The 26,022-nt window shown below is 39.4% G+C and overlaps 1 protein-coding gene across 1 annotated transcript in view; it reads right to left on the bottom strand.

Annotated features, from left to right (window-relative positions):
• The window catches only part of ANO4 (anoctamin 4), a 445,798-nt gene that overhangs the window by 155,181 nt on the left and 264,595 nt on the right, over window positions 1-26,022 (bottom strand). Inside the window, exon 8 of the mRNA XM_077168293.1 lies at window positions 656-792. Coding sequence (XP_077024408.1) covers window positions 656-792 — 137 coding nt within the window. The remainder of the gene's footprint in view (window positions 1-655; window positions 793-26,022) is intronic.

Below are 26,022 nucleotides of genomic sequence, written 5' to 3'. Positions count from 1 at the left end.
TGGTTATTCAGTCCTTGAATAATGAAAACACTAGGGATGTGCAATAAATAAATTATTCTGATATTGTGTCCCTATCACCTATGCCTGGTACAGGTGCAAAGGTGTATTGTACTCCATTGGACACAACCTGAGCAATGGCGGGTGCCTCTAACAAAATGCTGATTACTCTAAAATGATATAAGAACAACGGTTCTATTTGCACAGCAACTAGCTCCCAGATCACAGAGGCAAATGGAGACTCAGCGAGGTATCAGGCCATACGACTGATTCACCGAGAGTCAGTCCATTTTATGTCAATGCTGTATGGGCTGGGAGACTGACACACAGCAGTCCATCTTGTAAAGCGTACCATTGACTAGTTAGCTACACCAAGAATGCTGACCTGAAGTGGCATGGTTTTAAGAATCTTCCTGTGTATAAATAAAATGTCTTTAGGCATGAGAAGGGAGTGGATGACCCACTGAAAACTGGTTTTGAGTTGAGGTAGATTTAGGATCCTTGAAATGTGTTAGATCCATGCGGGATTCCAAAAGAATATAAAACATGGCCTTTTTTTTTTTTTTTAAAGCATCCATGAGATTATTCCTTTAAACAGTTCACTGGAACATGTTTCACTTGGACGAGGGTTATATTTGTAAATAGCACACACTCTTACCTCTCCACCTGCTTCCAATCTGCTAGCATCATCTGAAGTGCTGGTCAGGTCTCCAGGGTGAAGGAGAGAATCATCATCTTTGCAAGGACTATTGACTGCTTCTAATTCATCAAATAGAATATTGACATCCTTGGCCACTAGAACCAAAGTAAATACATTACAAGTGGGGTTAAGTATCTTGGACCTTAAAAGCAATATTAGAAGGGAAGACGTCTTCCTTTGGCTTCATATTCTCTTGTTTCTATTAGTAACTGGGGGGGAAGTATAATATTTCCTAAGATAATAGAATTTAAGATGCAAAACACGTTTGACCAAACAGTGACTCCACTAACCTTCTAAAGTGCCTCCATAATATAAATATAATTTGTCTTCCCCGACAACAAGAGGTGTCACGTTTGCTTAGCTTTTCTTCACACAGCTCTTTTAGTATAAGGTATTTTCATTTAAGACTTCCAAGAACTCATATGCTGTGATGGAAATTATCTATATTTTTCTGATTTTTTTTTCATTTAAACTCCACACAACTTACTAACTGAACCCATAAATGTGATACTTGCCAATTCTGTTAGGAATGAGTGATTTTTCCTTCTTTTTGACTTTTCTAAGGCCTGACAGAGGAAAACTAATGCAGAAATAAAGTAGTCAGTTCATTTTTCTGCCATCCTTCTTATTCTAGTTGTGGACTGAAACAACAAAGAAAGGCATGAAACGCACTCCCAAAAGACTGTAGATGCTGACAAAATGCCCACACACAAAGAAAGCATTGTCCACCAGAGTTCCCCAAATAGAATACTCTGTTCCAGTTCACAGCGTCTCCCAGCCCACCAGCCACAGCAGAGAAGGAGAGGACATTATGCCAGGTGAAGGGCCCCATTTTATCAACTCAAATTATGAGCTAACATTGCACTTCCATTTTCCCTTGGATGCTTTAAAAATGGCTAAGAGTTTTTAACCTGCTAGAAGACACTGCACAGAGCAATCCGCAATAGACTGAGTTATGTCTACCCCAGCACATAACAGAATACCCATTCTCACATTCAAAAACGCTTTACTGACGGGCATACTCTGTCTCAGGCACAGAGCTGTGTGACGGCCCTACCTTAGGGCAAGAAGTAAACAGAAATAACAACGAAACAAACGTAAATCGTGGTGAAGTGTTAGAAAAGAAGGGACTTTGGACAGAGAACAGAAATGATCTACTGAGGTGCGGTGACCAGCTTCTAAGCTATATTCAAGTGCAGGGTTTTCGGGAATTCATTTAACTTCTCAGGTTCTTCATCCATAAAATCAAACGGGAATGGGAAAATGTACTTTTATTGCTTACTGGGGTAAACCGAATAAAGGCCCCTCAAAGGCATCTTAACCCCTGGATCCTGTGAGCATGTGACCTTACATGGCAAAAGGGACTCTGTAGATGTGATTCAGTTCAAGATCTTGAGATGGGGAGAGTAGCCTGAGCTATCTGGATGGTCCCAACGTAATCACAATGGTCCTTATAAGAGGGAGGCAGGAGGATCAAAATCAGAGAGAGCAATTAGAAGCTGTCATGCTGCTGGCTTTGAAGATGGAAGGTGAGGCCATGACCAAGGAACAAATGGTCTCGAGAAGCTAGAAACGGCAAGAGAAGGAATGCAGCCCTGTCAACACCTTGACTTTAGGTCTTCTGAACTCCACAACTACAAAATAATAAATTTGTATTGTTTAATGCACTAAGTTTTTGGTGATTTGTTATAGTAGCAACAAGAGCCCAACACGCTTTCTATAGGATTTTAGATTCTAGGGCTACAGATATAAAATAGCATGGTCTTTTCATATCACCAAGATCCAGGAGTCCCTATGCTGTGCCCCCCTCGAGGAGGAGGGTGGCAGACACTGTTCTGAAGAAATGTGGTATGTGCAGTGCTAGGGGAGGTGCCAGGATGAGAGATGGCCTCCCAGACGGTGGCCTGCAGAGAAGCATCCCCCATTCTCCCCATTAGTCCTCATCTCCTCTCTCAGCTGCTCCGACCGAGGCAACGTCCCGCATGGAGCAAGCCCTCCGCACACACTTGCTGAACGACAGAACGATGCTGCAAGTTGGCCAGGGGAATTCTGTCCGAGGCCCCCTTTCTCGTTAGCACTCTATGGCTTGAGGCATTTATACTTATCCTAACATGACTCTCAGACTCCCTGGTTTCAAACAAATAGTGACTAAATGTTCAAGCAGTAAGTGATCACATTTCTAGTAGATACGGACTACACTTGAAGAATAGGATAAAAATATCATTTACGTGAAGTCAGAAGGCCTGCTTGCTCCTCCAAAATCTGCCACTGAGCTGTGTGAATTTGTACTTCTGTTTCCTCACTGGTGCAACAGGGATGGGAAACTTCTCTCTGGGCTGCTGCCAGGATTAAATGAGACAGTGTGTGCATTAGCAGGGTGGGTGACCACAGGAAATGTTGGTTTGCTGCTTTCAGACCTTGTTAACATCTTAGCCTTACCAATACAAGAAGGCAGAAGAGGCGTTTATGAGCTGGAACAGAGATTATGAGGGATGGGTTGGAGTGGGGTACAGATAACTGGAAACTGGAGGGGCACCAAGATTCACAGAAACACTCTTGGCTCACATTGTGGAGAAACTCTTAATACCCACTCATCCATCCATCAGAACTGACCTCAGCCTTGTGCCAAGGACAAAACTCCTTGGGTCATCCTCAGACAGCATTATTTTCCGGAGTTCACACAATGAGTTCAACACTGGAGATTTATACAATGTCTTCAGCATCTGTGGCTCTCAAGGGGGCCAGTTTTGCCTCCCAGGGGCCCTTGGCCTGGTCTGGAAACATTGGGGTAGAGGTTGTGCGAGAGACGCTGCTCAACATTCTACATGCCCAGGTAAGCCTCCCCTGACAGAATTATCCCGAACAAAACATCAAGAGTTATGAGCTAGAGAAACTATTCTATATTAAATGCCAAACTATTTGATTCTTGAGGGATCGGCTAATTTGGGAAAAAAGAGTGAAGTCCTTTGTTTTTGCTATTGCTGTCCATCAGAATTACTGTTACTGCTGCCACCTGAATGCTCAGGGAAGTGAGTGTGTCATGGCAATCTGATTTGTGAAGAATAAATGATATTGAGGCACATTACCAGCTGACAACTTTTTGATAACTTCAGTAGAGACTGGAAACCCTGAACAGTCAGACAAGGTAGAGGTGAACACATAGTAAGCAGACAAGGAGCACAGACTGAAAAGTCTGGGGAACGAAGCAGCAGGGACAACAAAGGGCCAAGAAGCTCAAAGATCCTGGGAGACAGAAAATATCCTACAGCACCTAAGAAACACCTGAAGTTCCAGCCTCTGCACGGAGAAGAGGTTCTGAGGCTCCTTACATCGGATCCCAGGACGGGTGCTGAGCAGAGAAGTCAGAGGGTCAGGAGGCAGGAGACCCTGATGTCTCTATGTGATGAAAAGGGGAATTTACTTAGCTGGTACTGAAACCACTCATCAAATATTCTCAGTTGCTTCAATTATTCCTCCAGTGAAAATCATCTGGGATGCTATTTTTAATCCTGTAGGGGAAAGACCACAAACACATTGCAAGGGCTCTAATTAAAGACTGATTAATTAATTGATTTTTGACTGCCATTTTTCCATTGAATAAATACTTAGTGCCAGCTGCTGGAGGTGCAAACACGAAGCAGACGTGTGTAGAAAGCCTTTACACTGCCAGGCAAGGAGCTAAAATCAAGGATTCAGGGCTGTGACGACAGTGAAAAAACAACAAGAGTAAATATGTTTTAGAAACAGTCTAAAAAAGAGAAAGAAATGAACGCCAAGAATAAAGTAGTTCTAGAATAAACAAAACAGACCATTGTTCTCCCTTTTAATTCTCTATTTTCCAATACAGCAAAATAACCCCAACTTAGTATAAAGAACATGAGTACTTTCATCTCAGTATTTTTTGATGCAGAAAAAATAAGATGAAATTACAGGTAATTGAAGAAGACACACGAGGAATGTGCCCTGTAATCCAGGTTTCTATATTTGTCCTCCTGAGTGCCAGTTCATTATACTATTTTTGTCCTAAGTTCCAAATCATTGCATGTGATGCTCAGAATTCTAAAGGCATTGCATGTTGATCTCAAAACCTCACCAGAGAACCCCAAAAAAGAAGACTCCATGGGAATAATCAAGAATTTTTTTTAAAGATTTTTTATTTCCTATTTTAACCTTTACCTGGCTCTTTTATACCAAGTCTGTCTCTACATCTAGACTGAGGTCCTTTTCAGGTCAGGGCCCAGGTTTTGTTAACCTTGGAAGCTCCAAATTGTGGAAGCTTCTGTTAATCTTGAACAGAAGGGCAAGCAAATAGGAGGCACTTAACGTTCATTTTTAAATAGATAAATGCAAGCTGTAACATTACATATATATATCTAAATTATCAGTGAAATTGCTTCATCTGTTTCCATCTAGATACAGAGATCAGCTGTGAAGAAAGCAGGGAGGGATACGAAGGCAAGGGGGCTACAGCTTACTGAGAGTGCACTGTGTGTCAGGCTCACTTTCTCATTTCACGTGCAGAGCATCCTAGGAGACAGGTGTGGAGAGATCCAGAGTGAGAGGAAGCCAGGTCCAGAGACGCTACGCACAGCTGTGCAGCTGGCAAGAAATCTAACTGAACTCTGGTGCTGGCTCCTGTGTCCATGCTGCTTCTCAGTTTCAGTTGTCCCGTGTGTTTTTGCATGTGTGCATGTGTGTGTGTGTGTGTGTGGAAAGCATTCTACTATTCTTAAATCGTGTTTGGCTTTCAGGAATAGGAAGTCATTTAACCATCAAACAATTATCTTGTCACAGCTTTATTATGCATCTGAATAAAGTTAAACTTCACATCTGTAGCCCAACAGATCTGAGGCTTAAAATAATTTTACAGAGATCACATGAAGTGTTAAAAAAAATTCAGGAAAATACCCAGACGCTGGGCCCCTTGGAGCACCTTGGGCTGAGATTTTAAAAGCTGCACCCCGCGTAGCAAGCCTCGGGCTTGCTGGATGTGCACTGCTCTCCTGATTGGGTCTGCAGACACCCCTCAGCAGAGGCTACCTGTGCACCAGCAAGAGAAAGGTGGGGGCTGGTTTGACTCATTGAAAATTCACGGTAAAGTAAACGGAGGGTCAGAAACTCCTTGGCTTGACTTCTTTCCCACAGGCCAGTGGTTTCAAAGTGTGTTCCCTGCAACCCCAGAATCATTCGGAGGAGTGTTCGGGGCCATGGAGAAAAGAGGAATAAACTGGGTGGGGCAGCACCTTATACCTCCCCCTCCCCCATCTACATAAAATGGCTCGTTTTCATCTGTTTTGTATTGAAGTTGTCTGTAAAAATACACTTTGGGGGGAAAGGTAAAATCAAGTCTAGAGCTTTACAGAAGTTTGGAAACCCTTGGTAGTGCATTCTGATTCTGGCACAATTAAATGGTAAGTTAAGGCCTCCCCAGAGGAGGGTTCCGCGGAGAAAGCTGGGTTCAAACACTCGCAGAGCCGGAGCCCGCGCAGACCTGCCAGCGTTGAGAATCAGCTGAACCTCCAGCAGAGACCGGCAGGCGCCCTCCCACCGCCCCTCACCCTTCTTTCCCCACCCCCACCCCCCCACCACCAGGAGCAGCCCCGATAGCCGAGCACGTTGACCTTGACTTACTTTGGCCAGGAGGGGTGGGGCTGAGGGAGGAGGAGACTCACGGTCGCCACCTGCTGGGAAGATGGGGTAAATGCAAGAAGGCTAACTCATTGGCCTACATCTTTAATTTTTATTTTTTTTGTAATATTTCTTTTTTTCTGTTCCCTCTTTTAAAAACATTTTTTCAATACATTTTTATAGTAACATAATTGTTCTTTTATTTCCTTCTGTTTTTTTTGCATGGGCAGGCACAGGAACTCGAACCCAAATCGCCAGCATGGCAGGCTATTGAGAACTCTGCCTGCTGAGCCACCATGGCCCACCGTTCTTTTCATATATATATTCTATATTTTATTCTTTATTTTATATTTTTATTTCATACATTATTTTTATTATTTCATTTCATTCATTTTTATTCCTTTTTTTCTCTTAAATTTTCTCTCCTTCAGTGGGCACCCGTCTGACTTCACTCCCAGGATATCCTGGGGTGTCTCCTTTTGATTCTAAAGCCTACTATTGCTGAGATATGTTTTATTGTTGGTCTTGTTTTGTGCTTCATATTTTTATTATATTATTTAATTTTATTATTATTATTATCCCTTTTTCCTTCTTTTCTTTTTCAGTCTTTTTTTTTTGGTGTATGGGCTGAGAGCTGAGCCTGGGTCTCCTACGTGGTGGGCAGTCATTCTGTCACTGGCATACCCGTGCATTGGCCTAGCTCTGATAGATCACTAAGTTGAACTGTATTCCCTGCATGAGGTCTGAACCTTGATTTGGTGGAGAATAACCAACAAATGAAGCACAAAGGGACACATCCAGCAAAAAACAAGTAAATACAAAACTTTAAAAGAGTGAAGGAAACCAACTTGCAAAATAACCATACCAAGATAATCAAATGCCCTGAACACAATAGAAAATCACAAAAGACATGAAGATCTAAGCAGAAATGGCCCAGCCAAACGACCAAGTCAAAATGCCAGAGGTGACAAAGAATATGGAACAACTACTCAAGGATATTTATAAAGAAATAAAGGATATCATCAGGAAGACACTAGAAGAGCCTAGAGAAGAATTTGGGAGGTTAAATAGAACGATGGCAGATCTCACAGAAATAAGAGATATAGTAGACTAAACTGAAAATATACTGGAGACATATAAGAGCAGATTTGAAGCAGAAGGAAGAATAAGCGAGCTAGAAGATGGAAAAATTGAACTAGAGTGCTCAAAAGAACAAATGGTGAGAAAGATGGAAATAATGCAATTGGATCTTAGGGAAATGATGAACAATAAGAGGCACACAAATACAAGAATCACTGGTGTCCCAGGAGGAGAAAAGAAGAGTAAAGGGCTGGGAAAGTTAGTTGAAGATATAATTAGGGAAAACGTCCCAATCCTTTTAAAAGACATGAATATGCAAGTCAAAGAGGCCTAGGAAACTCCAAATAGAATAAATCCAAAATGGTCTACTCCAAGACACATGCCAATCAGACTGTCAGGTGTTGAAAGGAAACAAAAAGTCCAGAAAGCAGCATGAGAAGAGTAATATACTACACACAGGGAAAACACATAAGCCTGACTTCAGACTACTCAACAGGCACCGCGGAAGCAAGAAGAGGCAGTGGTATGCTGTATTTAAGATAATAAATGAGAAAGGCTTTCAACCAAGAATTCTTTATCTGCCTAAGTTATCCTTCAAAACTGAGGGAGAGTTAAAATCTTCAAAGACAAAGAAAGATTGCGAGAAATAGTCAACAAGAGACTAGTCCTACAAGAAATACTAAAGGGAGTCCTGACAGCTGATTAAAAAAAGACAGGAGAGGGAAGCCTGGGGAAGGACACAGAATTGAAGAATATGAGTAACAGTAATTTAAAGGAAAAAAGAGAGAAAAGGAAAATAATATATAGAACTGACAAAAACTAAAGGACAAGATGGTAGACTTAAAACTGCTTATATCAGGAGGGGCCAAGATGGCAGCTTAGCAAGGTGCGCATTTTAGTTCATCCTCCAGAACAACTACTAAATAACCAGAAACAGTACAGAACAGCTCCCGGAGCCACGACAGTGACCAGACACACAGTGTACCCCAGTCTGGACCAGCTGGACCAGCTGCAAGTCTCCCCAGAACCATGAGTTCCCCAAGCCGTGGTGGCCAGCGCCCAGTGCCCCTCCCCCACAGGCGGCTTCCCAGAGGGAAAGGAAAGACACTCTAACAGTAGCAGGGACTGAGTCCAACCAAACACCAATTGTGGCATTAATTAACAAATTCTGACTACTAAAAATAGGCGCCCAATCAGGTGAACCTGGTCAAGGTGGAGGTCGCTTATTGGGCTAACCGAAAAAGAGGAAAAGGGAAGAAATGGAGGTTTTTGTGGCTGTCTCTACGGAGGCTTGGCTGCCTCTGGATTCAGCGGTGGGACTACTCAGGCTGCAACTGCCCCAGGCATAGGCAGAAACGGACTGCTTTCAGGGCTGTCTCCCACATGTGCCTTCCCCAGGGAAGAGGTGGAGCCCAACTCAGGTGGAATCCCTCCCTCAAGGAATTCAGAACCCAGGGCTTGGCAATTTGAAGCCATTAAAACCAGCCTACAACCTCCCCTCTGTCTCCACCATGCCCCCAGCAGGGAGAGCCTTCCAAACTTAAAGGTGCCACAACATCTTTTGCTGGTGGGACCTGCAGGCAAACAAGTGCCACATAATGGGCAGGATAAGAAAAACAGAGCCCAGAGACTTCACAGGAAAGTCTTTTAACCTGCTGGTTCTCACCCTCAGGGAAAATTGATGCAGGTGACTCTTTCCCCCTGATAGGAGGCCAGTTTAGTCCAGGAAAACTTGGCTGGAGTCCAATTACCTATGTAGACCCTCCTAAGGGTGGGGAGAGAAAAGGCACCTTACAAGCAGGGCAAGAAACAAGAAAACAAGAACTGAAAAATTATCCTCTGTTAAACAAAACCTAAGCTAGAGGTCCAGAAAAAGCTGAACTGAAGGTCAAAGAACAGCTAGACAACAAACTCATCTAGCAAGAAAATCCCAGGTAAGATAAGTGAAAGTAATCTCCAGAATAAACTAATTAAGGTAATTAAATGTCTAGATGCCAGCAAAAAATAACAAATCACACCAGGAAAATTGAAGATATGGCCCAGTTAAAGGAACAAACCAGTAGTTCAAATGAGATACAGGAGCTGAAACAATTAATTCAGAATATATGAACAGACATGGAAAACCTCATCAAAAACCAAATCAGTGAATTGAGGGAGGATATGAAGAAGGTAAGGAATGAACAAAAAGAAGAAATGGAAATTCTGAAAAAACAAAGCACAGAACTTATGGGAATGAAAGACACAGTAGAAGAGATGAAAAAACAATGTAAACCTACAATGGTAGATTTCAAGAGACAGAGAGGTTAGGATTAGTGAACTGGAGGATGGAACATCTGAAATCCAAAAAGAAACAGAAACTATAGGGAAAAGAATGGAAAAATATGAGCAGGGACTCAGGGAATTGAATGATAACATGAAGCGCACAAATATACGTGTTGTGGGTGTCCCAGAAGGAGAAGAGAAGGGAAAAGGAGGAGAAAAACTAATGGAAGAAATTATCACTGAAAATTTCCCAACTCTTATGAAAGACCTAAAATTACAGATCCAAGAAGTGCAGTGCACCCCAAAGAGAATAGATCCAAATAGATGTTCTCTAAGACATTTACTAGTCAGAATGTCAGAGGTCAAAGAGAAAGAGAGGATCTTGAAAGCAGCAAGAGAAAAGCAATCCATCACATACAAGGGAAACCCAGTAAAACTATGTGTAGATTTCTCAGTAGAAACCATGGAGGCGAGAAGACAGTGGGATGATATATTTAAATTACTAAAAGAAAAAACTGCCAACCAAGAATTCTATACCCAGCAAAATTGTCCTTCAAAGAAGAGGGAGAAATTAAAACATTTTCAGACAAAAAATCACTGAGAGAATTTGTGACCAAGAGACCAGCTCTGCAAGAAATACTAAAGGGAGCACGAGAGACAGATTCGAAAAGACAGAAGAGAGAGGTGTGGAGAAGAGTGTAGAAAGAAGGAAAATTAGATATGACATATAAAATACAAAAGGCAAAATGGCAGAAGAAAGTACTACCCATACAGTAATAACACTAAATGTTAATGGATTAAACTCCCCAATCAAAAGACATAGACTGGCAGAATGGATTAAAAAACAAGATCCTTCTATATGTTGTCTACAGGAAACACATCTTAGACCCAAAGATAAACATAGGTTGAAAGTGAAAGGTTGGGAAAAGGTATTCCATGCAAATAACAACCAGAAAAGAGCAGGAGTAGCTATACTAACATCCAACAAATTAGACTACAAATGTAAAACAGTTAAAAGAGACAAAGAAGGATACTATCTACTAATAAAAGGAACAATTCAACATGAAGACATAACAATCATAAATATTTATGCACCGAACCAGAATGCCCCAAAATACGTGAGGCAAACACTGCAAACACTGAAAAGGGAAATAGACACATCTACTATAATAGCTGGAGACTTCAATTCCCCACTCTAATCAATGGACAGAACATCTAGACAGAGGATCAATAAAAAAACAGAGAATTTGAATATTACAATAAGTGGGCTAGACTTAACAGACATTTATAGGACATTACACCCCACAACAGCAGGATACACCTTTTTCTCAAGTGCTCATGGATCATTCTCAAAGATAGACCATATGCTGGGTCACAAAGCAAGTTTCAACAAATTTAAAAAGATTGAAATCATACACAACACTTTCTCGGATCATAAAGGAATGAAGTTGGAAATCAATAATAGGCAGAGTGCCAGAAAATTCACAAATACGTGGAGGCTCAACAATACACTCTTAAACAACCAGTGGGTCAAAAGAGAAATTACAAGAGAAATTAGTAAGTACCTTGAGGCAAAGGAAAATGAAAACACAACACATCAAAACTTATGGGATGCAGCAAAGGCAGTGCTAAGAGGGAAATTTGTTGCCCTAAATGCCTATATCAAAAAAGAAGAAAGGGCAAAAATTCAGGAATTAACAGTCCATTTGGAAGAACTGGAGAAAGAACAGCAAACTAATCCCAAAGCAAGCAAAAGGAAAGAAATAACAAAGATTAGAGCCGAAATAAATGAAATTGAGAACATGAAAATAATAGAGAAAATCAATAAAACCAGAAGTTGGTTCTATGAGAAAATCAATAAGATTGATGGGCCCTTAGCAAGACTGACAAAAAGAAGAAGAGAGAGGATGCAAATAAATAAGATGAGAAATGGAAGAGGAGATATAACCACTGACCCCACAGAAATAAAGGAAGTAATAACAGGATACTATGAACAACTTTATGCTAATAAATACAACAATGTAGATGAAATGGACAACTTCCTAGAAAGGCATGAACAACCAATTTTGACTCAAGAAGAAATAGATGACCTCAACAATCCAATCGCAAGTAAAGAAATTGAATCAGTCATTAAAAAGCTTCCCAAAAATAAAAGTCCAGGACCAGACGGCTTCACATGTGAATTCTACCAAACTTTCCAGAAAGAATTAGTACCAACCCTGCTCAAACTCTTCAAAAAAACTGAAGTGAAGAGAAAGCTACCTAATTCATTCTATGAAGCCAACATCACCCTCATAACAAACCAGGTAAAGATATTACAAAAAAAGAAAACAACAGACCAATCTCTCTAATGAATATAGATGCAAAAATCCTCAACAAAATTCTAGCAAATCGAATCCAACAACACATTAAAAGAATTATACATCATGACCAAGTAGGATTCATCCCAGGTATGCAAGGATGGTTCAACATAAGAAAATCAATTAATGTAATACACCATATCAACAAATCAAAGCAGAAAAATCACATGATCATCTCAATTGATGCAGAGAAGGCATTCGACAAGATTCAACATCCTTTCCTGTTGAAAACACTTCAAAGGATAGGAATACAAGGGAACTTCCTTAAAATGATAGAGGGAATATATGAAAAACCCACAGCTAATATCATCGTCAATGGGAAAAATTGAAAACTTTCCCCCTAAGATCAGGAACAAGACAAGGATGTCCACTATCACCACTGCTATTCAACATTGTGTTGGAAGTTCTAGCCAGAGCAATTAGGCAAGACAAAGAAATACAAGGCATCAAAACTGGAAAGGAAGAAGTAAAACTATCACTGTTTGCAGATGATATGATACTATATGTCGAAAACCCTGAAAAAATCCACAGTAAAACTACTAGAGCTAATAAACGAATACAGCAAAGTGGCAGGTTACAAGATCAACATTAAAAAAATCTGTAGTGTTTCTATACACTAGTAATGAACAATCTGAGGGGGAAATCAAGAAACAAATTCCATTTACAATTGCAACTAAAAGAATAAAATACTTAGGAATAAATTTAACTAAAGAGACAAAAGACCTATACAAAGAAAACTATAAGAAACTGTTAAAAGAAATCATAGAAGACCTAAATAGGTAGAAGGGCATACCATGTTCATGGATTGGAAGACTAAATATAGTTAAGATGTCAATTCTACCTAAATTGATTTACAGATTCAATGCAATACCAATCAAAATCCCAACAACTTACTTTTCAGAAATAGAAAAACCAATAAGCAAATTTTTTTTTCTTTTATTCTTTTTTTTGCTTTCAATTTTTTTTATTAATTAAAAAAAGAATTAACAAAACAATTAGAAATCATTCCAATCTACATGTACAATCAGTAATTCTTAATAACATCACATAGTTGCATATAGATCATTTCTTAGTACATTTGCATCGATTTAGAAAAAGAAATAAAAAGACAACAGAATAAGAATTAAAACAATAATACAAAGAAAAAAAAACAAAAACAAAAACAAAAAACCTATACCTCACATGCAGCTTCATTCAGTGTTTTAACATAATTGCATTACAATTGGGTAGTATTGTGCTGTCCATTTCTGAGTTTTTATATCCAGACCCGTTGTACAGTCTGTATCCCTTCAGCTCCAATTATCCCTTCTCTTTTTTTTTTTTTTTAATTAACGGAAAAAAAGAAATTAACCCAACATTTAGAGATCATACCATTCTACATATGCAATCATTAATTCTTAACATCATCACATAGATGCATGATCATCATTTCTTAGTACATATGCATTGGTTTAGAAGAACTAGCAACATAACCGAAAAAGATATAGAATGTTAATATAGAGAAAAAAATAAAAGTAATAATAGTAAAATCAAAACAAAACAAAACAAAACAAAACAAAAACCTATAGCTCAGATGCAGCTTCATTCAGTGTTTTAACATAATTGCATTACAATTGGGTAGTATTGTGCTGTCCATTTCTGAGTTTTTATATCCAGTCCCGTTGTACAGTCTGTATCCCTTCAGCTCCAATTATCCCTTCTCTTTTTTTTTTTTTTTAATTAACGGAAAAAAAGAAATTAACCCAACATTTAGAGATCATACCATTCTACATATGCAATCATTAATTCTTAACATCATCACATAGATGCATGATCATCATTTCTTAGTACATATGCATTGGTTTAGAAGAACTAGCAACATAACCGAAAAAGATATAGAATGTTAATATAGAGAAAAAAATAAAAGTAATAATAGTAAAATCAAAACAAAACAAAACAAAACAAAACAAAAACCTATAGCTCAGATGCAGCTTCATTCAGTGTTTTAACATGATTACTTTACAATTAGGTATTATTGTGCTGTCCATTTTTGAGTTTTTGTATCTAGTCCTGTTACACCGTCTGTATCCCTTCAACTCCAATTGGCCATTATCTTACCCTGTTTCTACCTCCTGCTGGACTCTGTTATCAAGGACATATTCCAAATTTATTCTCGAATGTCTGTTCACATCAGTGGGACCATACAGTATTTGTCCTTTAGTTTTTGGCTAGACTCACTCAGCATAATGTTCTCTAGGTCCATCCATGTTATTACATGCTTCATAAGTTTATCCTGTCTTAAAGTTGCATAGTATTCCATCGTATGTATATACCACAGTTTGTTTAGCCACTCTTCTGTTGATGGAGATTTCGGCTGTTTCCATCTCGTTGCAATTGTAAATAACGCTGCTATAAACATTGGTGTGCAAATGTCCGTTTGTGTCTTTGCCCTTAAGTCCTTTGAGTAGATACCTAGCAATGGTATTGCTGGGTCGTATGGCAATTCTATATTCAGCTTTTTGAGGAACCGCCAAACTGCCTTCCACAGTGGTTGCACCATTTGACATTCCCACCAACAGTGGATAAGTGTGCCTCTTTCTCCGCATCCTCTCCAGCACTTGTCATTTTCTGTTTTGTTGATAATGGCCATTCTGGTGGGTGTGAGATGGTATCTCATTGTGGTTTTGATTTGCATTTCTCTAATGGCCAGGGACATTGAGCATCTCTTCATGTGCCTTTTGGCCATTTGTATTTCCTCTTCTGATAGGTGTCTGTTCAAGTCTTTTTCCCATTTTGTAATTGGGTTGGCTGTCTTTTTGTTGTTGAGATGAACAATCTCTTTATAAATTCTGGATACTAGACCTTTATCTGATATGTCATTTCCAAATATTGTCTCCCATTGTGAAGGCTGTCTTTCTACTTTCTTGATGAAGTTCTTTGATGCACAAAAGTGTTTAATTTTGAGGAGTTCCCATTTATTTATTTCCTTCTTCAGTGCTCTTGCTTTAGGTTTAAGGTCCATAAAACCGCCTCCAGTTAAGATCCATAAGATATCTCCCAACATTTTCCTCTATCTGTTTTATGGTCTTAGACCTAATGTTTAGATCTTTGATCCATTTTGAGTTAACTTTTGTATAGGGTGTGAGAGATGGGTCTTCTTTCATTCTTTTGCATATGTATATCCAGTTCTCTAGGCACCATTTATTGAAGAGACTGCTCTGTCCCAGGTGAGTTGGCTTGACTGCCTTATCAAAGATCAAATATCCATAGATGAGAGAGTCTATATCTGAGCACTCTATTCGATTCCATTGGTCGATATATCTATCTTTATGCCAATACCATGCTGTTTTGACCACTGTGGCTTCATAATATGCCTTAAAGTCAGGCAGCGCGAGACCTCCAGCTTTGTTTTTTTTCCTCAAGATGTTTTTAGCAATTCGGGGCACCCTGCCCTTCCAGATAAATTTGCCTATTGGTTTTTCTATTTCTGAAAAATAAGTTGTTGGGATTTTGTTTGGTATTGCATTGAATCTGTAAATCAATTTAGGTAGGATTGACATCTTAACTCTATTTAGTCTTCCAATCCATGAACACGGTATGCCCTTCCATCTATTTAGGTCTTCTGTGATTTCTTTTAGCAGTTTTTTGTAGTTTTCTTTATATAGGTTTTTTGTCTCTTTAGTTAAATTTATTCCTAGGTATTTTATTCTTTTAGTTGCAATTGTAAATGGGATTCGTTTCTTGATTTCCCCCTTAGCTTGTTCATTACTAGTGTATAGAAATGCTACAGATTTTTGAATGTTGATCTTGTAACCTGCTACTTTGCTGTACTCATTTATTAGCTCTAGTAGTTTTGTTGTGGATTTTTCCGGGTTTTCGACGTATAGTATCATATCGTCTGCAAACAGTGATAGTTTTACTTCTTCCTTTCCTATTTTGATGCCTTGTATTTCTTTTTCTTGTCTAATTGCTCTGGCTAGAACCTCCAACACAATGTTGAATAATAGTGGTGATAGTGGACATCCTTGTCTTATTCCTGATCTTAGGGGGAAAGTTTTCAATTTTTCCCCATTGAGGATGATATTAGCTGTGGGTTTTTCATATATTCCCTCTATCATTTTAAGGAAGTTCCCTTGTATTCCTATCTTTTGAAGTGTTTTCAACAGGAAAGGATGTTGAATCTTGTCGAATGCCTTCTCTGCATCAATTGAGATGATCATGTGATTTTTCTGCTTTGATTTGTTGATATGGTGTATTACATTAATTGATTTTCTTATGTTGAACCATCCTTGCATACCTGGGATGAATCCTACTTGGTCATGATGTATAATTCTTTTAATGTGTTGTTGGATACGATTTGCTAGAATTTTATTGAGGATTTTTGCATCTGTATTCATTAGAGAGATTGGTCTGTAGTTTTCTTTTTTTGTAATATCTTTGCCTGGTTTTGGTATGAGGGTGATGTTGGCTTCATAGAATGAATTAGGTAGTTTTCCCTCCACTTCGATTTTTTTGAAGAGTTTGAGGAGAATTGGTACTAATTCTTTCTGGAACGTTTGGTAGAATTCACATGTGAAGCCATCTGGTCCTGGACTTTTCTTTTTAGGAAGCTTTTGAATGACTAATTCAATTTCTTTACTTGTGATTGGTTTGTTGAGGTCATCTATGTCTTCTATGAGTCAAAGTTGGTTGTTCATGTCTTTCCAGGAACCCGTCCATTTCATCTAAATTGTTGTATTTATTAGCGTAAAGTTGTTCATAGTATCCTGTTATTACCTCCTTTATTTCTGTGAGGTCAGTAGTTATGTCTCCTCTTCCATTTCTGATCTTATTTATTTGCATCCTCTCTCTTCTTCTTTTTGTCAATCTTGATAGGGGCCCATCAATCTTATTGATTTTCTCATAGAACCAACTTCTGGTTTTATTGATTTTCTCTACTGTTTTCATATTTTCAATTTCATTTATTTCTCCTCTGATCTTTGTTATTTCTTTCCTTTTGCTTGCTTTGGGATTAGTTTGCTGTTCTTTCTCCAGTTCTTCCAAATGGATAGTTAATTCCTGCATTTTTGCCTTTTCTTCTTTTCTGATATAGGCATTTAGGGCAATAAATTTCCCTCTTAGCACTGCCTTTGCTGCGTCCCATAAGTTTTGATATGTTGTGTTTTCATTTTATTTGCCTCGAGGTATTTACTAATTTCTCTTGCAATTTCTTCTTTGACCCACTCGTTGTTTAAGAGTGTGTTGTTGAGCCTCCAGGTATTTGTGAATTTTCTGGCATTCTGCCTATTATTGATTTCCAACTTCATTCCTTTATGATCCGAGAAAGTGTTGTGTATGATTTCAATCTTTTTAAATTTGTTAAGACTTGCTTTGTGACCCAGCATATGGTGTATCTTTGAGAATGATCCATGAGCACTTGAGAAAAAGGTGTATCCTGCTGTTGTGGGATGTAATGTCCTATAAATGTCTGTTAAGTCTAGCTCCTTTATAGTAATATTCAGATTCTCTATTTCTTTATTGATCCTCTGTCTAGATGTTCTGTCCATTGATGAGAGTGGGGAATTGAAGTCTCCAACTATTATGGTATTTGTGTCTATTTCCCTTTTCAGTGTTTGCAGTGTATTCCTCACGTATTTTGGGGCATTCTGGTTTGGTGCATAAATATTTATGATTGTTATGTCTTCTTGTTTAATTGTTCCTTTTATTAGTATATAGTGTCCTTCTTTGTCTCTTTTAACTGTTTTACATTTGAAGTCTAACTTGTTGGATATTAGTATAGACACTCCTGCTATTTTCTGGTTGTTATTTGCATGAAATATCTTTTCCCAACCTTTCACTTTCAACCTATGTTTATCTTTGGGTCTAAGATGTGTTTCCTGTAGACACCATATAGAAGGATCCTGTTATTTAATCCATTCTGCCAATCTCTGTCTTTTGATTGGGGAATTCAGTCCATTAACATTTAGTGTTATTACTGTTTGGATAATATTTTCCTCTGCCATTTTGCCTTTTGTATTATATATATCATATCTGACTTTCCTTCTTTCTACACTCTTCTCCATACCTCTCTCTTCTGTCTTTTCGGTTCTGACTCTAGTACTCCCTTTAGTATTTCTTGCAGAGCTGGTCTCTTGGTCACAAATTCTCTCAGTGAATTTTTGTCTGAGAATGTTTTAATTTCTCCCTCATTTTTGAAGGACAATTTTGCTGGATATAGGAGTCTTGGTTGGCAGTTTTTCTCTTTTAGTAATTTAAATATATCATCCCACTGCCTTCTAGCCTCCATGGTTTCTGCTGAGAAATCTACACATACTCTTATTGGGTTTCCCTTGTATGTGATGGATTGTTTTTCTCTTGCTGCTTTCAAGATCCTCTCTTTCTCTTTGACCTCTGACATTCTAACTAGTAAATGTCTTGGAAAACGCCTATTTGGGTCTAATCTCTTTGGGGTGCGCTGCACTTCTTGGATCTGTAATTTTAGGTCTTTCATAAGAGTTGGGAAATTTTCAGTGAAAATTTCTTCCATTAGTTTTTCTCCTCCTTTTCCCTTCTCTTCTCCTTCTGGGATACCCACAACACGTATATTTGTGCGGTTCATATTGTCCTTGAGTTCCCTGATACCCTGTTCAAATTTTTCCATTCTTTTCCCGATAGTTTCTGTTTGTTTTTGGAATTCAGATGTTCCATCCTCCAAATCACTAATTCTATCTTCTGTCTCTTTGAATCTATGATTGTAGGTATCCATTGTTTTTTCTATCTTTTCTACTTTGTCCTTCACTTCCATAAGTTCTGTGATTTGTTTTTTCAGTTTTTCTATTTCCTCTTTATGTTCAGCCCATGTCTTCTTCATGTCCTCCCTCAATTTATCGATTTCGTTTTTGAAGAGGTTTTCCATTTCTGTTCGTATATTTAGCATTAGTAGTCTCAGCTCCTGTATCTCATTTGAACTATTGGTTTGTTCCTTTGACTGGGCCATATTTTCAATTATTTGAGCGTGATCCGTTATCTTCTGTTGTCGTCTGCGCATTAAGACAGATTTCCCTGGGTTTTGGATCCAAAAGTTTGGAAGATTTTTCTGTGAAATCTCTGGGTTCTGTTTTTCTTATCCTGCCCAGTAGGTGGCGCTCGTGGCACACGTTTGTCTGCGGGTCCCACCAGTAAAAGGTGCTGTGGGACCTTAAACTTTGGAAAACTCTCGCCGTCCGGGGGGTTCGCTAGCTGAAGCGGCTTGAGCCGGCCCGGGGTCCGAACGCAGGGAGGGTTGCTGGTCCCCGCAGCCTGGGAAAGAGCCCGCCCGAATTTCCTAGTCGGCCCTGGGTGACAAGCGTGGCGGGAAGGCGCCAGCGGCAGCGGCCCGCCCGAGAGAGTGCACGTTTCCCGGGAGTCACGGGTTTGGAAGGGGCCTCCCCCACCCGTCACCGTTCTCCACGGCCTGGGGATTTCCGATCCAATTCTCTCAGTTGGTCCGGGGGGCTGCGCGTGGTGTGGGCGCCAGCCGCCTTGGTTTCAGGGGACCGCCTCTCCAATTCTCCCAGCCGGCCAGGGAAGGGGGAAGGGAGTAACTCTGGCCGCTTCCCGCCCCGCCCGGAGAGGCCCGCGCACCTCGGCGATCTCACCCGAGCTGCTTCTCTCAGCCAGCTAGCCGTTCCAGGATGGGGTACGCTGTCTTTTTTTCATCTCTGTTGTGGCTTTGGGCGCTTTCTGTATCGTTTCTACTCCCCTAGTAGCTGTCCTGGAGAAGAAACTAAGATCCGCGCGTCTTACTAAGCCGCCATCTTCCAGGAAGTCCTCCCAATAAGCAAATTTATCTGGAAGAGCAGGGTGCCCCAAACTGCTAAAAGTATCTTGAGGAAAAAAAACAAAGCTGGAGGTCTCACACTGCCTGACTTTAAGGCATATTATGAAGCCACAGTGGTCAAAACAGCATGGTACTGGCATAAAGATAGATATATTGACCAATGGAATCAAATAGAGTGCTCAGATATAGACCCTCTCATCTATGGACATTTGATCTTTGATAAGGCAGTCAAGCCAATTCATTTGGGACAGAACAGTCTCTTCAATAAATGGTGCCTAGAGAACTGGATATCCATATGTAAAACAATGAAAGAGGACCCGTATCTCACACCTTATACAAAAGTTAACTCAAAATGGATCAAAGACCTAAACATTAGGTCTAAGACCATAAAACAGTTAGAGGAAAATGTAGGGAGATATCTTATAAATCTTATAATTGGAGGCGGTTTTATAGACCTTAAACCTAAAGCAAGAGCACTGAAGAAAGGAAGAAATAAATGGGAGCTCCCCAAATGAAACACTTTCGTGCATCAGAGAACTTCATCAAGAAAGTAGAAAGACAGCCTACACAATGGGAGACAATATTTGGAAACGACATATCAGATAAAGGTCTAGTATCCAGAATTTATAAAGAGATTGTTCAACTCAACAACAAAAAGACAACCAATCCAATCACAAAGTGGGAAAAAGACTTGAACAGACACTTCTCAGAAAAGGAAATACAAATGGCCAAAAGGCACATGAAGAAATGCTCAACATCCCTGTCCATTAGAGAAATGCAAATCAAAACCACAATGAGATATCATCTCACACCCACCAGAATGGCCATTATCAACAAAACAGAAAATGACAAGTGCTGGAGGGATGTGGAGAAAGAGGCACACTTATCCACTGTTGGTGGGAATGTCAAATGGTGCAACCACTGTGGAAGGCAGTTTGGCGGTTCCTCAAAAAGCTGAATATAGGGGCGGGCCGCGGTGGCTTAGCGGGCAAAGTGCTTGCCTGCTATGCCGGAGGACCTCGGTTCGATTCCCGGCCCCAGCCCATGTAACAAAAACGGAGAAACAGAATACAATAAAACAAGAAAATGTTTAAAGATGTTTCCCTTTCTTCCTTCCTTCCTTCCTTCCATCCTTCCTTCCTTCTCTCTGTCTTTAAAAAAAAAAAAAAAAAAAAAAAAAAAAAAAAGCTGAATATAGAATTGCCATATGACACAGCAATACCACTGCTAGGTATCTACTCAAAGGACTTAAGGGCAAAGACACAAACAGACACTTGCACACCCATGTTTATAGCAGCATTATTTACAATTGCAAAGAGATGGAAACAGCCAAACTGTCCATCAACAGATGAGTGGCTAAACAAACTGTGGTATATACATATGATGGAATATTATGCAGCTTTAAGACAGAATAAACTTATGAAGTATGTAACAACATGGATGGACCTTGAGAACATTATGCTGAGTGAGACTAGCCAAAACTAAAGGACAAATACTGTATGGTCTCACTGATATGAACTGACATTAGTGAATAAACTTGGAATATGTCATTGGTAACAGAGACCATCTGGAGATAGAAATAGGGTAAGATAATGGGTAAATGGAGCTGAAGGGATACAGACTGTGCAACAGGACTGGGTATAAAAACTCAGAAATGGACAGCATAATACTACCTAACTGTAATATAATTATGTTAAAACACTGAATGAAGCTGCATGTGAGAATGATAGAGGGAGGAGGGCTGGGGACATAAATGAAATCAGAAAGAAAGATAGATGTTAAAGATTGAGATGGTGTAATCTAGGAATGCCTAGAGTGTATAACAATAGTGAAATGTACAATGCACAAATTTTTAAAAGGTTTTTGCATGAGGAAGAATAAAGGAATGTCATTATTGCAGGGTGCTGAAAATAGATGATAATTAATATTTTAAAATGTCACCTTATGTGTGAGACTAAAGCAAAAAATGTTTATTTGTTACAAAATTTATATTTTGACTAGAGCATTTCCTAATATAACTTATGTAGATAGTCTGATTGAACGTCATAGGTACGTGGAATCTCAGGTAGGACATGAGATTTTGTTGGTTTGTCCAGAGTGATGCCCCGATGAATCCCAGAGTGATTTGATCAGTGACTCGAAAAGTATTTGCAAGTCCCCTTCGGGGAATGTTGAGAGTGGGGAGAAATTCAACCTCCCCAAGTCGAATTCTTGATATTCTCACAAGCAGTGTGGACAATCAAAGCTACAGGCTGAGCCCCCAGTCTTGGAGTTTGTTCATATGAAACTTAACCCCACAAAGGATAGGTCAAGTCTACTTAAAATTTAGGCCTGAGAGTCACCCCCACGAGAGCCTCTTTTGTTACTCAGATGTGGCCTCTCCCTCCAGCCAACATGACGAGCAGTCTCACCACCCTCCCCTTCTCTGCGTGGGACATGACTCCAGGGGTGTGGACCTTCCTGGCAACGTGGGACAGAGATCCTGGAATGAGCTGAGACTCAGCATCAAGGGGCTAATAAAAACCCTAGAATGAGCTGAGATTAACATCAAGAGATTGAGAGAACCTTCTCAACCAAAAGGGGGAAGAGTGAAATGAGACTAAGTGTCAATGGCTGAGAGATTCCAAACAGAGTTGAGAGGTTATCCTGGAGGTTATTCTTATGCATTAAGTAGATATCATCTTGTTATTCAAGATGTAATGGAGAGGCTGGAGGGAACTGCCTGAAAATGTAGAGCCGTGTTTCAGTAGCCATGTTTCTTTTTTTTTTTTTTAATTAAAAAAAAGAAATTAACACAACATTTAGAAATCATTCCATTCTACACATGCACTCAGTAATTCTAAGTATCATCACATAGATGTATGATCATCATTTCTTAGTACATTTGCATCGATTTAGGAAAAGAACTAGCAAAACAGCAGAAAAAGATATAGAATGTTAATATAGAGAAGAGAATTAAAATAATAATACTAATAAAAAATATATATATATAAAGGAAAAAGAAAAAAACAAAAACAAAAGATACAATCACACAAACAAACAAACAAAAAACCATATTTCAGGTGCAGCTTCATTCAGTGTTCTAACCTAGTTACATTACACTTAGGTATTATTATGCTGTCCATTTTTGAGTTTTTGTATCTAGTCCTGTTGCACAGTCTGTATCCCTTCAGCTCCAATTACCCATTATCTTACCCTGTTTCTAACTCCTGCTGGTCTCTGTTACCAATGATATATTCCAAACTGATTCTCAAATGTCGGTTCACATCAGTGGGACCATACAGTATTTGTCCTTTAGTTTTGGGCTAGACTCACTCAGCATAATGTTCTCTAGGTCCATCCATGTTATTACATGCTTCATAAGTTTAGTCTGTCTTAAAGCTGCATAATATTCCATCGTAGGTATACGCCACAATTTGTTTAGCCACTCGTCTGTTGATGGAGATTTTGGCTGTTTCCATCTCTTTGCAATTGTAGATAATGTTGCTATAAACACTGCTGTGCAAATGTCCATCTGTGTCTTTGCCCTTAAGTCCTTTGAGTAGATACCTAGCAGTGGTATTGCTGGGTCGTAATCCATTCTGCCATTCTATGTCTTTTGATTGGGAAATTCAGTCCATTAACTTTTAGTGTTATTACTGTTTGGATAATATTTTCCTCTAACATTTTGGCTTTTGTAATATATATATCATATCTGATTTTCCTTCTTTCTACACTTTACTCCATATGTCTCTCTTCTGTCTTTTCGTATCTGACTCTAGTGCTCCCTTTAGTATTTCTTGCAGAGCTGGTCTCTTGGTCACAAATTCTCTCAGTGACTTTTTGTCTATAAATGTTTTAATTTCTCCTTCATTTTTGAAGGACAATTTTGCTGGATATAGGAGTCTTGGTTGGCAGTTTTTCTCTTTTAGTAATTTAAATATATCATCCCACTGTCTTCTAGCTTCCATGGTTTCTGCTGAGAAATCTACACATAGTCTTATTGGGTTTCCCTTGTATGTGAAAGATTGTTTTTCTCTTGCCGCTTTCAAGATCCTCTCTTTCTCTTTGACCTCTGACATTCTAACTAGTAAGTGTCTTGGAGAACGCCTATTTGGGTCTATTCTCTTTGGGGTGCGCTGCACTTCTTGGATCTGTAAATTTAGGTCTTTCATAAGAGTTGGGAAATTTTCAGTGATAATTTCTTCCATTAGTTTTTCTCCTCCTTTTCCCTTCTCTTCTCCTTCTGGGACACCCACAACACGTATATTTGTGCGCTTCATATTGTCATTCAGTTCCCTGATCCCCTGCTCAAGTTTTTCCATTCTTTTCCCTATAGTTTCTGTTTCTTTTTGGGATTCAGATGTTCCATCCTCCAGTTCACTAATTGTAGCTTCTGTCTCTTTAGATCTACCATTGTAGGTATCCATTGTTTTTTCCATTTTTTCTTCTTTGTCCTTCAGTCCCATAAGTTCTGTGATTTGTTTTTTCAGATTTTCTATTTCTTCTTTTTGTTCAGCCCATGTCTTCTTCATGTCCTCCCTCAATTTATTGATTTGGTTTTTGAAGAGTTTTTCCATTTCTGTTCGTATATTCAGCATTAGTTGTCTCAGCTCCTGTATCTCATTTGAACTATTGGTTTGTTCCTTTGACTGGGCCATATCTTCAATTTTCCGAGCATCATTCATTATTTTCTGCTGGTGTCTGGGCATTTGATCAGATTTCTCTGGGTGTGGGACCCAGCTGGTTGAAAGGTTTTTCTGTGAAATCTCTGGGCTCTGTTTTTCTTTTCCTGCCCAGTAGGTGGCGCTCATGGCGCCTGTCTGTCTGCGGGGCCCACCAGTAAAAGATGCTGTGTCTCCTTTAACTCGCCAATCCGAATCTCGCAGTCGGCCCGGGAAACCGCGCGTGGAGGCGGGGGTTGCTGGCCGCCACGGCTTGGGGGAGTGCCGGTCCAAATTGCCCGGCTGGCCCGAGACTCCAAGTGTGCCGGGAGGGCCCCGCTATCCAACGTTCCCAGTCAGACCGGGGAGCCACGTGCGTGGAGGGGACCCCAGTTGCCAGCCGCCCCGGCCGAGAAAACGCACGCCCCTCGGGTATCTCACCGCAGCGGATTCTCCCTGCCCGTTCAGCCGTTCCAGAATGGGGTACGCTGTCTTTTTGGTCTCTGTCGTGACTCCGGGAGCTGTTTCGTATTGTTTCTGTTTCTTTAGTTGCTTTTCTGGAGGAGGAACTAAGACCCGCGCGTCTTACTAAGCCGCCATCTTCTCCGGAAGTCAGTAGCCATGTTTCTTGAGGATCATTGTATAATGATATAGCTTTCACAATGTGACCCTGTGAATGTGAAAACCTTGTGTCTGATGCTCTTTTTATCTACCATATCAACAAAAGAGTAGAACATATAGAATAAAAATAAATAATAGGGGGAACAAATGTTAAAATAAATTTAGTTTGAAATGCTAGTGGTAAATGAAAGCGAGGGGTAAGGGGTATGGTATGTATAACTTTTTTCTCTATTATTGTTTTATTTCTTTTTCTGTTGTCTTTTTACTTCTTTTCTCTAAATCGATGCAAATGTTCTAAGAAATGATGAATATGCAACTATGTGATGATATTAAGTATTACTGATTATATATGTAGAATGGAATGATATCTTATTGTTTTGTTTGGTTGTTGTTATTTTTTTAATTAATAAAAAAAGAACTGCTTTCATAATAATTACTTTGAATGTTAGTGGACTAAATTCACCAATTAAAACATACAGACTGACAGAATGGATTAAAAAACATAATTCATCTATATGATGTTTATAAGAGACACAGACTCAAGGACACAGTTAGATTGAATGTAAAAAGATGGGAAAAGATCTTCTATGCAAGCTGTAGCCAAAAGAAAACAGGGGTAGCTATACTAATATCAGACAAAATAGACTTTAAATGTAAAGACGTCATAAGATACAAGGGACACTACATATTAATAAAAGGACAATTCACCAGGAAGAAATAACAATCATAAATGTGTATGCTCCCAGTCAAGGAGCTCCAAAGTACATGAGACACATATTGGAAAAACTGAATGGAGCTATAGACATATAAACAGTAATAGTGGGAGATTTCAATACATCACTCTCTGCTATACACACAGAGGATCAACAAAGAAATAGAGAACCTAAACAATGGGATAAATGAATTAGGTCTAATTGACATATACAGATCATTATACCCTAAAACCCCAGGTTA

The sequence above is a fragment of the Tamandua tetradactyla genome, chromosome 7 (assembly GCF_023851605.1).
Source record: "Tamandua tetradactyla isolate mTamTet1 chromosome 7, mTamTet1.pri, whole genome shotgun sequence".
NCBI classification, from domain to species: Eukaryota; Metazoa; Chordata; class Mammalia; order Pilosa; family Myrmecophagidae; genus Tamandua; species Tamandua tetradactyla.
The sequence above is the reverse complement of the archived record's forward strand: the minus strand, read 5'-3'. Positions and strand labels throughout refer to the sequence as shown.